We start from the raw sequence: 15,965 nt of genomic DNA, 5'->3' as shown, positions 1-15,965 counted from the left end.
TACACGTTGCTCTCTTTCTCTCTCTCTCTCCCTCTCTCTCTCTCTCTCTCTCTCTCTCTCTCTCTCTCTCTCTCTCTCTCTATCTGTATCCGATCGTAATTCCGCTTTATTCGACTTTGCTCGAAAGTCGAACATTTCGAGCATTTTGATATTACGAAAGTCGATATTTTTAATTATTAATTGACGGACACTGTCAATTGCACTTGTTTATGATACCTATGCATTTATACAATCGTCACGATGGGTTCATCGATAATTAAAAGCAAGCGTTACTCATCGGGGACGTCGATGATGCGTAAGTATATGTACAAACATATCAATGCGGTGATGATGACCTCGCGTGTCGTGAATTACCCGAACGCGTAAATTAGTATTAATTCTCTGGTGCGTATTAAAAAAGGTAAGCGACTTTATATATGATTTTTGAATCGAATGGTTTCGTACCGTCGGAGAACTGTTTTCTCTCTATCAGACGTCTACGTAACAAGAACCTCCTCAGGTTGGGCGACTCAAACTTTGTTCTTTTCCGTCTCAAATCTGCAAGGGTGCGTGATGTTACGTTCAAACGTGTCATTGTTGTTGTTGTGGTTGTTGTTGTTCCAGCTGTTGTACGAGCCATTGTATTGTTTTACAGATAGCTAGAAAACAACGGTTCTGAGCGCTAAGAGCGCTCAATTGCAACGCAAGTGCAATTCGTTTCTTGTGTTTCTATGTGTATGGTACTGCGTACGTATACACATACGATATGTTTCATTCAATTACCGTTTCAATTATAAATTCGTTATTTCGCTCGTATCCGCGAGAATTTCGTTCTCGACCGAACGAAATTCCATCGACGCTCGACTGGCAAAAGCGATCGTTCTCATTTTTTTCCAGCGAACGACCGCGAGCAACGTCTGTCTATTATTCGCGGATGGCATATCAGTTTTTAATGGGACTGATACGACAAACCGGTCTCTCGCTCCTTCGATTGTATTGCAACGTTAAAAAAAAAAAAAAAAGAACTAAAACGCCGTTAAAGCGTAAAAGCTACGATTATCGTCGATAGGAAAGTATAAAAAGGAATAGAGGATAAAAGAGGGGAAAAAAAAACGCAAATGAAACAAAGAACGAACGCGTTAGGAAAAAAAACAAAAAAAAAAAAGAAAAGGAAAAAGAAAAGATAAGGGGGCCGCGTGAGACAAGAACTTATCGCTCCTCCGTTTGTTTCACGTAGATGAAGAAGGCCATGTACAGGCTGGGCAGAAAGGTAAAGAGAATCATATTTTTGAAAAACGACAGGAGAAAGTCGAAGATTTTGAACGTGGATCGATCGTCGATCGCCGAATTCGATTTACGAACGTAAACGGTGGACAAAGTGATTTGATAGCGATCGATGACCGTCATTCGATCATCGTCGTCGTCGATGCAACACGAGGACCTTGAGGAGGGCCGTGTTTCACCGAATCCCAATTGGTTCTCTTCGTTTCGACACTTTTCGTTTCGTAAATTCGCACGTATCGCCTGTTCGATCGTTTCGTCCTGTGGATAACGATGACTCTCCTCCTCCTCCTTCTCCTCCTGTCCGCGCGTCGTCCAACACCGCCGCGGTGTTCCGCTGAATCGCGATCCGTCGTGTTTGAAAAGGTTCGCGGCTGACCGACGATCGGGCCAACGTTTCACGTTCTCGTTGCTCTCGCTGCTCTCGTCGTCCAAGTTGAACTTATCGTGGGAAAACAGTTTCGTCTTCTTTGCTGTTTTCTCGTCGTCGGATGCGTTCAGGTTGTAATTATAATTCGAGTCGTTGATCTCGTCGGGACGACGTGCCTTGGCATCGTTTGTTTTCTCACAGAAAGACGAAGAATGCCTTCTCACTTGACCACGATTGAAAGTGCCGGACCAATGATATTTCTGTACACCCTTTCTCCCAGCGATAGATCGTTTGGATCGTTGCGCGCTACTGCGGTTCACTGTCCGAGGCGAGTTTTCATTCGCAGACAAACCGCTCTTCTTCGGTACATTTTCGACGCACGATACCCACGTGTTCGCCGCGACGCGCGTCCCTTCAATAACGTTTAACGATTCGTAATCGCTGTCGCACGAACTGACGTCATTTTTATATTCGACCTCGTCCATCCATGGAGATTTTAACGAGCTCTTTGTCGACGTATGAATGACTCTATTTAGGTTGGACCACGAGTCAGCATCGGAGGAGACGTAGCTATCGTCGTTTACTGGCGCGGCCATCATTGTTGTCGTCGTTGACATTGCCGTCGTCGGTGTCCTCTCATCCTCTATGTCCGGTTCTAACGGACAGCTTGCCTTTCCCTTATCTTTACCGTGTGAATCTGTCGCAAAATTCCACACAATAACGCTTGGTGCCCCACTTGGTTCTCGCTCTTCGTTTCACCGTTATTGGGGGGTATATCTGTCGCGGGGTCCCGGAGTGACATTGTCCGATCGATAACCGAGAGGTACGAACGAGAGACCGAAAACGAGACTACGACAGAACTTGTAGAACGTACAGTTCTAAACAGACGGACGCGACGAGGCGAACAGGCATGCGTTATCGTGTCATCGAAAAAGTTCGGTAAGAAATTCGGAAAATTAAAAAGGAGAGAAGAGAAAAAAGAGTAAAACCAAAAAAAAAAAAAAAAAAAAAAAAAAAAAAAAAAAAAAAAAAAAAAAAAAAAAAAAAAAAANTTTTTTTTTTTTTTTTTTTTTTTTTTTTTTTTTTTTTTTTTACGATAATGAAACGAGGAAAAATTCGTTTTTCCTGTACCAATTACGTTATTCGTGGATTATGTTAATATGTGGATTTTCGAATAACAATTAAACAACAGAAAATGTCCAATGTCGAATAAAATAATTCTAAACGAATGCAATAAATTTTTACTGTGGGATTTCGTTGTTAAATCACAATTTTTTTGTCCCTTGGAAACGACCGCAACATTGCGCTCTTGCAGAATCACAGTTGAGCGTTAAGAAAGAAGATTGTACGTTTTATTTCTCAGGTCAACAACACGTTTTGCTTCCTTATCTCGGATGAATATTAACATCGTGGCGGTTACAGCGGTGAAATTGCACGCGAGCCGAAGAACTCCTGCGATTCGCGAATGTTGACACCGACGGCGATGTCGTTTGTTTTTACTACTTCCACGGACAATAAACATAATCGTTTTCGTAACTATCAAGCGGAGCAGAGTTCCGAAAAGATACGCCAGGAAACGTGGTGAAATTCTCTAAGAATGCTTTCAAAGTAAAACGATGCAAAAAGGAAAAAAAAAAAAAAAAAAATAAAATAAAATAAAATAAAAGTTTTCCAACGAGTAGGAAATAAAAAATTACTATGCTCCCCACAAAAAAAAGACAATATTCTTAAATCTTCATTTTTAAACAGATTCGTTTACACAATCCTTTATGCTTCAATAAGAAAGAATGAAATCGTGAACGAAATCACAATAATCTCAAATATCACGTTCCCAACATCTTCAACAGACAACGGAAATACCATAGCGAATCGAAGTAAGTTACGACGAAGTAAGCACGCCAGAATCTCAGATGTCGACGTCCTAAGTAGGAGAAGTAAAAAGAGAAGACGGTAGGATGAAAAACCTAGCTACCTTGGGGGAGGGAAAGCCGCCGAAAACCCGGTCATTAATTGTCTTAGACGTTTAAGCGATGTAAACAGCGGAGGCCGCGAAAGGGAAAGCCCCCGGGTGAAAGCGTGGCCAAAAGTACAGCGACCGCAGCCGACACTTTTTCCGGTTCGCGGGGCCGCCGTATCTCGGCAGTTTTCACGATTTTGCAGAGACTGTACCACGGGGGTAACCCTTCAAGTATAAACCACCCCCTACGGTAGCCATGGCGACGCGGACGTGGTATTCCTACCCGGCAACTCGTCCCCTTCCTGTGGACCTCCACCTCCTCCTCGGTACGCGCGCCCCCGTCGCCCGCCACCACCGACACCCGGACCGCCACCCTAAAAACAAGAGTGTAGTTGCCGGATCACGTGGTGCTGCCGCTCTCCAGGGTGGGAGGTCGAAGGGAAGTGAGGATAGAGCCAGAATAGGATAGAAGGGGTAGTTCCTAATTGCACCGGCTGGGTGGGACACTAGAGGGGCTCCAGAATTGATGCTGGAATTTTGAGGTTAGGTTAACTCGCTCTCGCTCCCTCTCGATTCCTCTTTATCTGTCCATCTCTTTCCCTCTTTCTCTTTCTCTCCCTCTATCTTTCTCTTTCCCTCCGTTGTTTCCTCTTTCTCGCCCTATTCCTCGCTTTACCTCCGTTCTCTCTCTCTCTCTCTCTCTCTCTCTCTCTCTCTCTCTCTCTCTCTCTCTCTCTCTGTCTCTTTTTCTCTTTCTCTCTCTCGGACTTCGTCTCAAATACGGGATATATTCTGGTTCCTCGCTTCGATCGTTCCTCCTCTTCCTTCCTACGGTTCTTCGTTATCTCCGTCTCCTTCTCTAATACGCTGCACACCTCCGCGATCTTCCCCTCTCTGCCTCCTCCTCTCTTTTACTCGATCCTTGGCATATCCATTCTCCCGGCTGATTTTCTCCCTCGAGTGAACCCAGAGAACCTGTCAGAGTTTGGTCCCCTAGACTGAAAAATGCTGTGGTATACCCGGTCCGTTTCCAGAGGGGGTCGGTCCTTTTCGAAATCCTCCAGGAAACTGTAATGAGAAGCTTGCAGGCCGATTTTCCTCGCCGGCTCGCTGGTCACGATCGTTGCCCGCGCCAAGTCGGTTGGCGAGAATCCTTCGTTCCGAGGGACGGTCCTCGCCGTGAAGGACTCGTCGATAATTCCATTGCGACATCGAGCGTTGTACGTGCTTGTCGCCCGCTGCGAACCCGTAGAGTTTTTTTTCTTTTTTTTTTTTCAACCTGACGGTTGGCGGAAGAAGACTGAAAAATGTACGGTGGCAGCGCGGCGAGAAAAAACAATGGGGTCGTTTGTGTTCAACGGCTGAAACGAAGAGCCGAAGAGAAGCTCGACGTCCCGCTCGAGGCAGAGACTTCAATAGGCTTCAATTTTTTTTCAAGTGTCTTCAAGCATGCGCGATCTCGGCGACCGTTTATTTCTCCTTTGTTCGTTTGTCTCCGCGAATGGGGGAAAAAAAAAAAATAAACAAATGAATGAATGAAAAATGAGCACGTCGTTTGTTGGACGACCAGGCGATTCGCGTTATAACGTTGAAAACGTTTATAAAATGGAAAATAATCGCAAGACAAAAGGAATGGTACAGGTCCTATGGCGTTTCTTCTTCCTCATTTAAATTCCCTCCGGCGTGCGTCCGCGGAAAAAAGTTGAAATCCCGCGGGCCGCCTAAAAATGGCGGAGTTTTTCAAATTTTATGAATTTTACAATTTTTTCCTTCTTTTTTCCCCACTTTTTTCGCAATCTTGCGATTTTTCTAGATTTTTAAAAAAAAGAAAATTTTTTGAATTTTTTTTTTTCCTCTTGGCGAAACGAGGGCCTCAGAGATTCCTGGGCTCCGCCCTGAAAGTCGACGCCGAACGAGTCCCTCTTCGGCCGCTAGCCGACGAAGAGGGTAGTTCGCGTTCGTGGCGCAGCGGAGAGGATGGCCGCCGGACACAACCCTCCGATCAATGAAGGCGAAGCGCGCGCAGCCCCTCCGGTTTTTTGAAAATCTGCCCGCCAACGTGGCACTGCCCCTTGCTCCCTCCCTCTCTAACACCGCGTCTACACCTGAACCGCATACCAAGATAGGGAAACGATGTTCTACGTATACACCATTTTGCTCTGGATTCGTTCGATCCAGCCCCAGCAACGCCATTTTCCACGAATCGATGTATCCCCGGCGAATTTCCAACCGGGATTTGTACCATACATGAGAGATACCTGCGAAATTTTCAAAAAAAAAAAAAAAAAAAAAAAAAAAAGAAAAAAATAGAAAAAAAACGAAAAATTAGAATAAAAAGCAGAAAATATCAGACCGCTTAAAAAACAAAGAGGAAGGATTGAGCGCGTACGCATGCAAAAACAAAGAGAAGTATTTGCATGTCGGGACATGAGTCGAGTTAAAATTGAAAACTTCTGGAAATAGAAACGACACGGGGAAACAAGAAACGTTATTTTTGGTTTTGTACGCGTGCGTAGATGCGTGCGTACATGCGTGCGTGCGTGCGTGCGTGCATTTGCGAGTGTGTTGTGTCTGTGTGTGTGCGCGCGCGCGTACAGGAGAGCGAAGGTACGCTCGTATATATCGGAATCAACTGACAAACACAGAATCACCGTCTTACCTTCTTGGTCGTAGTCTACTTCGTGAGTCGTACTGAACACATTGCGCGCACCATCCAGGAATCTATTCGTGTGGTCCATAACCATCTTGTGCGTGTCTAGGACTTCCTCCTCCAGCATTTGCAACGCGGATACCGCTTCGTGGAACGTGTAAAGATCTTGCGAAATTTCACCTTCCTATTAAATTAAAAACTATCATGAGAAAAGACGTGTCCGACGTTTTGAAGGTTATAAGCGCGTTATTTACATTATTTACGTCGTATGAACGAAATTATTATTTTCCGGCTTACGTTTAGAGACCGGAGCTGTGCCAAATCGCTATCCGATAGCACGCTGTTGTTCGACTGCTCTTCGATTTTTAATTCCCGTTCGTCGTCCGTCGGAGAAGCTTTCATTTCTGTTGGATCGGTCGCGGCCAACTCCTTCACTCGATCCGCGTATCTGAGTGTGTTCAACGAATGTTCGCAGGAACTCATTCCGGGACTAATCATAGCTATCTGCGAACAGGAAAAAAAAACAGCAACATTTAAATCGTTTAAATTGATCAACGACGCGAGAAACGAGAGAAACGTAAATTCATTACCATGCAAGTTTTTGACTTTTCACCGATGAAGCTGTCCCTTAATACTTGCGTCAACTTGCTAGCTCTGAATGGTAAATGTGTGCCTTTGCGGCTCAATGCACGGATACATTCTTTCAATGCCAATAATGATTTGTTAATCTCGGCACCCTCCATACCTGCGAACGATAAGTCGATCTTTGATTCAACTTTCAATTTTCTGCGAATGAGCAGTTAGTTCAACTCTATTTTTTGAATTTTTTTCAAATTTTAGTGCCAAAGCACTCGATCGGCTTTTTATATTTAAAATAAATTTAGATTAGGCCTTAATACCACCATTGAACGATAGAAATCTTTTTAGACATGCAATAACAAATAATGTATTTCATAAGCTATTGTGATTATTTCAACATACGATTTTATGCATTTTGCATGTCATTAGATAAAACCTCTAATAATTTTTTAGAAAAGAATGTATGCCATTTCATCAATTTCTCTATTTTTTGTTTTATAGAAATAATCGATTTGGAAAATGAGTGGCTCAAGTATATCGCTGAACAGTGAGTAACTTACGAGTTTGTCTGTTGGCAGAAGAGGTGTCCGCTCCTCTCTCGTTACCGGCAAGATCGATCAGAGAGAATTTTCCGTGAACCTTGTGCGTGCCTGGTGTCCGTGCTATGATTTGAAAAACGGCGTGCGATCGCGACGAGTTGGAATTTGCACTAGTCTGGCCACTAGTTCTGGCACTGTTCCCGTGCTGTATCAGCTTCAAAACTTCGTCGCAGGTCTCCACCACTTTCTCCGTTAATCCGACTATTTGCACCTACGGAACAGAAAGGAATTAGAAAGAAGAAATAAATGTATATAGGATGTTTAAAAAGGATAGACTATCCCACGCCTTTCATGTAACAGGTTTCTTAAAATCTTAAAATATCATCTAAATCAATACAAACAGGTTAATACTTTTTATATGGAATGCCCTAAAATCTATTAAAAAAAAAAAAATCTTTCACACTACCAAGAAATAATTTACATCATACAATATCCCTAATTCTTCTTGAAAAATTTTTTTTGCCGATTTTAATTCCTCATTAGATACTCTACTGTTTTCAATTAAACGAAACACGCTGTATATGCATACCTGTTGCTTGCCATCCTCTAAAACACGAAGCTTCTCCTTGTCCGCCAACAGATCGAATACCTTGCCCGAGTAGATCTCGAAAAAGCTCGCGGAAATGATCAGATTCAACGGGCGATACTTGGCAAGTTTGAGGCATTTGAACACATCCTTGGCTACCATCGCGTAAATTCCTTTTTTGCAGTCCTGTGTCTTTCCATTAAAATCACCGCCCATAGTATGCGTTTTTCCGCTTCCTGTTTGGCCGTAAGCGAAACACGTGGCCATGCCACCTTCAAATATAGTTTGCACCAGTGGCTTAGCCGTATACTTGTAGACGATCTCGTTGTTGCACGTTTCGTCGAACGCATAGTCGAACCGAAAGATTTGATTCTCCAAGTATTTGGTTAGATCGACTTTGGCTTTCGGCTCATGAACCACCATCTGATCTTTACTAGGCACGCTGATCACGTCCACCTCTTTGCGTGCAATCTCCTTCTTGTTCAGCGGACGCTTTCTCACGCACACCGTAATCTGATGATCCTCCACGGCATCTGTCTCTCGAAGAGGTCTAAACTCGATGCTGCTCTGGTATTCTCTGTGGATAGAGAAATGTCAATGTATATGTGAAAAAGGAAAAGAGAATCGAGGACAGCGAGGGACTAGATAATTGAATGTAATTTGATTTGTTCAGATAAAGGAGGAAAAACCGTTAAACTCTTTCAAAAAAAAATACAGATAACACATTAATGTATATTATCATGGATATATATATATATATATATATATATATATATATATATATATATAAAACTATTCAAGATGATAAGAGGAAATAAGAAGAAAATAAGAATTATAGCAGTAGAAATGTTACAGTGCTAATAATAGGAAGAAAAGAATAAAATATACTACTGTCTATACTCTGTACTCTATACACTGATACATGTTTGACATATTTTTAGTTAAATTGAAGAGTTTGAACAAAATTTAATTACAAATTTTGGTAGTTGACTGAATATCAATTATGACAGAGGAGCAATTGAAAGAATGTTTCAACTGGAGCTTTCAAAGTATGTGTTTGGATTTTTAAAAGTTTTGTATTATAAAACAAAAAAAAAAAAAAAAAAAAGAGACATGATGGAGCAGTATACATACACAGTCTGAAAGGACTGTAATAAAAACAAAGATATAGAAATTACAAACTATTAATGTGTATATCTACAATACTACACGGAATGCATGTATTTAATAATTAATAAAATTCATTATTAAATCATTCTAATTATTATTAAATTCAGACTCTTCAATGTTATTAAAAACTCGTAAGATTTAAGATTGAAGAAAAACCTTTGTAAGATTTGAGAAAATTGTAAATGGTCCTAGTTCAATACAGGCCAAGTACTTTAGTAATTGTAGAGAATCAAAAGTCAACTTGATTATAACACTATTACCTAGAAGTGAGTGTTAATACAAAAAAAAAAAAGACTACTGGCTACTGCTGACCTTATCATAGCGAGGAATTCCCAATTCGGATTACCAGGATCCAAGTTCATCAGAGCTTCCTTCTCCTCTTTCAACTCGGCCTGCCTCTGTCTTCTTTCCTCGCGGTTCTTCTTCAACCTCTCGACCTCTTTCACAACGTTCGACCGCCTTGCTCGTCCGTTTTCTATCTGCACCTGCTGTTGCTGTTGCTGCTGTTGCTGAGACTGTAGCTGTTGTTGCTTTTGCTTGGCCTGCGTCGCGGTGACGTTGCAGGAAGCAGCGGTTGTTGGTGTCGGTGGAATGTTCTCCATCTCCCGTCGGCCTGTCAACCCGGTGGAATCACCGTGGCCATTCACGGTGTTGCTGGGTGGCATTATATTCGTCGGCCGACCCGACTGTCGTGACATTTGCCTGTTGGAACCCGCTGCAAAGTACACATCATTCGCGAGACTCGACCAAGAATCCAAGGGTAGAATCGAACGAACGTGGTGGTGCCGACACGGCCGAGAACAATTCACGCGTATCAAAGGAATCGCGTTACCGTGGTTACCGTGTGGTTGCGAGACTTGCTGCTCCGAATTGTCTCGAACCTCGAATTCCACCGTCGTTCCATCTTCGGTACCATTGATCCTATTCTTCCTCCCGAAACAGAAGCCTAACGGATCGAACCTCATGGCGATGATCGCGGCGAATGTGCGACGAGTTACGGTCGAAATTTCGCGAAATTAGAACGTAGAACCGATACAAAGAGAGAAAAGAAGAGAAAAGAAGGAAAAAAGGCGTGTGTGTGCGTGAATGGGGAAGGAGGCAGAGAGAGAGAGAGAGAGAGAGAAAGTAGAGGAGAGTGTGTGTACAAGGATAGAAGAGAAACGTGGGCTCGAATCGCGCGGCGCGATTATATACTCTGTCGGTTTAGCACGTTGCGCATCGTCTATCGAGGTCCTTGCCCTTGCGTGCCTTTGCATACGGCGCAAGAGCGTCGATAGTTTGGAGCGTGAACACCGCCGTATCGCCGCCGTTCGTTGCCGCTGGTGGTGCTTCTCTCACACGGCGCTGACACCGGCGCTCGTACCGCTACATCACGCGTGTTTCATTCGCTATCGCTTGGAAAATCGATTCGTTCGCCGGTTCGAGACCACGATGGAGTAAGCACGCCGCTGGACGACAATTCCGATACGCGACGAGACTCGCGTGGCGCTCGAACGTTACTTTGATCGTTACCGTTTCGTCCAAGTTAAACCTTTGCGATTTCAATTCGATCGATTTGCCAAGTTTGACATTGCGACAGCGTGACGCTTCGACTGGTTTTTTTTTTTCGTGCAAACAACAGTACACGACGTACAGCGTTTGCTCGCGCACGACATACCTTTTACTGGGATCGATGGCTTGATCGAATGCTGAAAAAAAAAAAAAAACAGAAAACATATCGTAAAGTCGTCGAAGAAAATTCCAATATATGATAATCGAACAACAGTAACAAGTTTCGTGTTTTGTTAATCCAGTGGTGATCGAAAAATAACTGACGACGAGAAAGATGAATAAATAACTAAACGGGGAAAATGAAAGGAAATGGCAAATGAAGTAAAACAAGTTGGTCGAGCGATATTAGATACGACACGTTATCTGAAAAGCACGTTCGCCGAGTGGAAAATCAACGAGTCGAAATCGATACAAAGCGTATATATCGTTTGTTTCGTCGTGTACGGCGGGGAGGTTGGGAGTCGATGTCTCGTGAGACGCGTGAAAAGAAAGGGAACGTAAATCGAACAACGTGATAGAAAAGAAAGTGACATGAGACGGCGCAACTTCGATCGAACGAAAATGCACGTGGAACTAGGTATTGCGAGCGATGAACGTGAAAAAATGAGGAAGCGTGCGTGGAGCGGTGGTGACGACGAATCTTTTGCAATCGAGCTCTCTGGCGAGATACCGGTGTGAGAGAAAAGAAACAGGCAAAATAACGTGGGGGAAAAAATCGCTATCTGGCGTGTGATCGTTGACGACAGAGGCGGTGTCGTGGTGTGTGACGATCGATCCTCGAAACGTAGCAAAATGGCACAGAAAAAGAGAGAAAGAGAGAGATGGAAATGGAAAAGGATGAAACGCAAAAATGGTGCGTGTACGTGTGAGTGCGTAGCGTATGTTTCAAGGAGGGTTGGGATGGGAGAGAAGAGTAGCGTGGGTTTCGCGCGTTTACCGAAAGAGCAGTAACGACTCGTACAGGAAGCGTTGCGGATGCAAGGCCGTTTCTTGCGGCGTGACCGCCGTGCCGTCCGAGAGAGCCCTCCTCTTGGGTTTCTGTCTCGTCCACCCCCTCGTCCTCTTCGCCCGAAGACTCCTGTGTTTCGTCATTCGAATTGCGATGGCACACGCGACTCTCGATTCGGACGCAGATTTACCGAGATACGATACAAACGCGGCGCTATTGCAAAGGGGAGGGGATGGCGGAGGATCGACGAGAAGAGGTGGTTGCCGATAGAGATTGCAGAGACGCGGGACGATGAGACGACGATGCGAGGTCGTATTGGGATTCGATCGGTTTCGGACCGGGGAGAGACCGGAGATCGGTGATGATCCATCGCAGAGACCCAAATCCGTGATAATGAGCAGCGTCCATGGAGGAAAAAAAGATGCAATCGTGTTAGTAGCAGGAACGACGAGAAGCAAACGTTGAATCGTAGTTCGCTCGCTCGATATCGGTGCCAAAAAAACTACGACGACAACGTTTTCTCTCACCCGAAAGAACGAACGCGGATGAGAGGTTGGCATGGAAAGACTACGTACACGGAAATTCAAGAAGTTGGTTGATCGCACGCATTCTGCGTAGAGAGATTTTAAATTAGACAGAAGTGTCTGAACGTCGAAGCTCCACCGTGTGGACTTGACACGAATGGGAATGAACAGTTCGCGAAAGATCGAAGGGCACAATCACGATCGATCTCGTGAACGTACGAACGCGCGTTACTGTGTTTCAGATGACTTTGTCGGGCATTTTTCTTTCACCTATAGTTTCGTCCACAGTTGCGTGCTGATCGAAGGATAAAAAGGGACTCTGAACGATCCAACGATCGCACGATACGTACCCTTGCTCTAGCGGATATCACCACGTGATGATTGTTCACTTGCGCAGGTGGCTCTATGGTTTTCTGACTCGTCAAGTCAGGATTCAAGGCGACGATCGCATCCATCTCCACCTAAAAACAAAAAAAAAAAAGAAAAGAAAAAACGAACAGAGATGTCAGAGGTGTTGCGAAATGTACACATGTCGTTCCCGTAAAAATACCTCTTTCCCCTTGGTCTCTCCTCTTTCGAACCATTCTACGGTGACGGTACGATGCTCCCAATCGATCCCGGAAACCACCGCCGAGTGGACACGACCTGAAAACAGACATGCATTCGGCGTAGTTTGTCGCTAAATCGACGATCTTGCGAGAAGAGAAGCGATCATAGAGAGTACGAAAAGGCAAACGGATGGATTGGATCAGGTTCCAAGCATCGATGGCGTATAAAACATGGTTCTCTCCTGTCTCGTTCTTACACGTAAACTTTAAAATCCGAATTATTGCACATGGTTACCAGATCGCGCAAAGCGATGATATTTTTTACTTCTCGATTCGAGAATAGCTATCAATGGTGAACGCGTCGATCCGCGGATTCGCGGGGAACATGTTCGTGGATGACGTAAGAACGGATAAAAGGTAAGGTTTGGCGAGGTAAGAATCTCGCGACAGGGATCCATATAAGGATGCAGCGCCCACGTGCACGCGACTCGCCCCGTCGTCGTGACTCGACCACGCGTCGTTCTACACACGCTTTCGATTTCGATTCTGAATTTCGGGCAAGGCCTGCGACGCCGGTGATGCTTCGTCGGCGAGGCTGGTCGACTCGCGCGACGTATGCTCGTACGTACACGCGTAGGATGGCCACTTGTTGCGTCGCGTCGCATCGCCGTGCCGTGCCGTGCCGTGCCGTGCGTCGAGAGTTGCGTTTCAGCCGCGAACGCATCGTGTACACGCGTACACCTACACCAGTACACGTGTGCACTATTCCTAGAAGAGTCTGGCATGCCATTTAGGAAGCGTGAAAGACGCCTCTAACGACTTCTAACGATTCGCAAACGAGCCGTAACGCGGGTTACCTCTGGAATAGTCGTTATCGGTTATTGGAGATTACACGGAGATTCGTTTTGGCAATCAGCTTCGAATCGCGGCGAATCGGAGATCGAAGGTTCCGGTCGCTCGTAGCCAGTACGCGTGTTTCTATTTATATGGACGGGTGCAGGCTATAAATATTATTGCTACCACGTCTCTGAGATTGGGTCACCACCGATCCGCTTTCTTCCTGCAACCGTGCGGGCGCTTATCCAACAACCGCGCACTGCAGGCTCTCCGCCGGCACGTTTCGATCGTCGTCCGTTCTGTTCTCGATCGCGTGTTCTTCGATCAAACGTAACGAGGCAACGGTCGTTTCTGGCCGGCGCTGCTACGCGGCGAACCAGCTCTCCTTTCTTGGCGAACGCTCTGACTCATTCATCGAGACAGAGAGAGAAAGAGAGACAAACACTGGTTCGCACTTCTTCTTGCGATCCATGAAAACATCGGTTGTGTTCGCTCGAAGGAAGAAAGGATCACACGGTCGCAGGACTTGACTCGAGTCATCGTCGATGACAACTCGACTTGCCAAACGAGAATCGTACTGTGAAAAGAAAAAAAAAAAAAATCTCGCGAAAATTCGCCCGACGATGGCTGCAGGATTACGTGGCATTCAGAGCGCGTAAAAGGAACGCGATTAACGATTCGAAGGAGGTGGCATCTTTCGTTCTGGTCTCGTTGCATTAGGTTACGTCGAGAGAAGACCAGACCCGGCGCGGTGAAAGGATATCCGTTCATCTCTGCCAACGGCAGAATCGGGTAGTATCGAGTCGCCGATCGTTATCGCACGCGAAGGAAATGGACAAGATCGCGAGCGAAAAAAATACCGCGTGACTAACCCCCTTAAATCGAGTCGAGTTTAAAGAAAAGAAAAAAAAAAAAAAAAGGGAGAAAAGAAAACAAATACGGCGCGAAAAGGTCAGCACTCGAAAACTCAAGGGCAAGTACTTGTACAGAGACTCGCATACGTCGCTTTAGTACTCGCCCAGTTCCCTCGACAGTTATCCGCGCGCGTTGCAATGCCCGCCTACGTAACTAGATGTACATGTATATTGAAATAGTTGGCCAACCGGAGGATGGCGACGTAACACACAAGTGCGACGTGCGACGAGCTGCATAGCCCGGCGAGAAGGGTAGATTTGCCTCGATCGCAAACGAGAATTTCGTCCCCGTGGGAATAGTTGATCGCTGTACCAACGTTGCGAATCACGGCGAAGATCGGTGTTTCAACACCGTGCAAGCGTGTGCTGCACGACACGGCGAAAACGATTACACGCAGCGTACGACGATAATGATGAGCAACGATCGAAGTGGTTCTCTGGTGGTTCGTTGGCTTTTCACGGGAACAAACTAGAATGGAAGAATAGACAAAGAGAAACACAAACAGATATCGAAGAGCGTTCCATTTTCCCTGTGTGGGTAACGAAAAAGCACACGCGATCGGTTGTCCGAAAGTGCCTAAAAATACTTTGCCGTGATACGTTACTCACCGTCCGTCCTCCTGATATTTATACTATAGCCGGTCTCGATATTGTATTCCATGGTCATTTAGTCCGTGTTCTCACGCCGTTGCAACGATCGTAAGACGGCCGGTTTTTCACCGGATCGAACCACCACAACGACAACGACGACGACAACGACGTCGACAATGTTGTCGAGACGAAAACGCAGCGATTCTCCGGCAAAAGGGAAGCCTTAGGAGGACCGCGTAGTCCGCCAGACTTCGAAATCCGACCGTTGACAGTTACGGCAGCGTACGCGTTCAAAATCACGCGGCTGTGCTGCGTTCCTCTCCACCGTTCCTCGCCCCACGTATTCTTCCCTTTCCGACACCGTTGCCGCTAGTGCCGCCGCCGATGTTCCTCCTAGCTCTGTCTCGTTCATGCACGGTGTTCGTCGTGTTTTGTCTTCGCTTGCTGCTACGTCCTTCCCTTTTGTCGCAATCTCAACCGCAGTCCCGTAGCCGTTGTCCACCACCTCTTACCGTTGTGTGTATTTTCACGTCAGGGACGTCGCCGACTGTCCAAGGCACGCCCGTTTTTTCCGAATTCCTCGTTGAAATGGTGCGCGTCGTGTAACCTACGCGACAGCACGTTCCCTGTTCACCGATTTCCAATCACGCGTAAACCAGAACGCAACGGCTCGACGTTACATTCGGGGGATTCGTTGATATTTCACGAACGAGATGTTTCCGGGATTTTGTGCCGGGACGATACTGCCAGTGTCCGTTATTGACAACGGAAAGACTGCGAGCGCCAACTTTCGGTCGGCCGCTACCGCTGCGACATCTGTTACTCGGCGAGCTGTATACTTCTCATCCAGCCAGCTGCATTCTCCTTCCATCTGTTGGCCGTTTCAACCGTCTGGCTTGGGTTCTTCCACAGACGAGGGCACGTGAATAGACCGAGCATC

At 45.6% G+C, this 15,965-nt stretch overlaps 1 protein-coding gene across 7 annotated transcripts in view; it reads right to left on the bottom strand.

Annotated features, from left to right (window-relative positions):
- Nucleotides 1–15,829, bottom strand: part of LOC122533314 (kinesin-like protein KIF2A) — a 24,199-nt gene extending 8,370 nt beyond the window's left edge. Inside the window, exons 1-12 of one of the 7 annotated variants that reach the window (XM_043662920.1) lie at nt 15,044–15,823; nt 12,686–12,780; nt 12,486–12,596; nt 11,600–11,740; nt 10,769–10,799; nt 9,424–9,826; nt 7,945–8,518; nt 7,377–7,626; nt 6,828–6,982; nt 6,535–6,741; nt 6,247–6,421; nt 445–537 (exon numbers count right to left, since the gene is read on the bottom strand). In XM_043662920.1, the coding sequence (XP_043518855.1) occupies nt 445–537; nt 6,247–6,421; nt 6,535–6,741; nt 6,828–6,982; nt 7,377–7,626; nt 7,945–8,518; nt 9,424–9,826; nt 10,769–10,799; nt 11,600–11,740; nt 12,486–12,596; nt 12,686–12,780; nt 15,044–15,101 (2,293 nt within the window). In that variant the 5' untranslated portion in view covers nt 15,102–15,823. Of the gene's footprint in view, nt 1–444; nt 538–591; nt 2,328–6,246; nt 6,422–6,534; nt 6,742–6,827; nt 6,983–7,376; nt 7,627–7,944; nt 8,519–9,423; nt 9,827–10,768; nt 10,800–11,599; nt 11,741–12,485; nt 12,597–12,685; nt 12,781–15,043 lie in introns of those variants that run through there. The other 6 variants (XM_043662919.1, XM_043662917.1, XM_043662922.1 and 3 more) reach the window with 6 other exon arrangements.
- Between the last annotated feature and the right edge of the window lie 136 nt (nt 15,830–15,965).

Source organism: Frieseomelitta varia, unplaced genomic scaffold, assembly GCF_011392965.1.
Source record: "Frieseomelitta varia isolate USP_RPSP 00005682 unplaced genomic scaffold, Fvar_1.2 scaffold_518, whole genome shotgun sequence".
Lineage (NCBI taxonomy): Eukaryota > Metazoa > Arthropoda > Insecta > Hymenoptera > Apidae > Frieseomelitta > Frieseomelitta varia.
The sequence above is the reverse complement of the archived record's forward strand: the minus strand, read 5'-3'. Positions and strand labels throughout refer to the sequence as shown.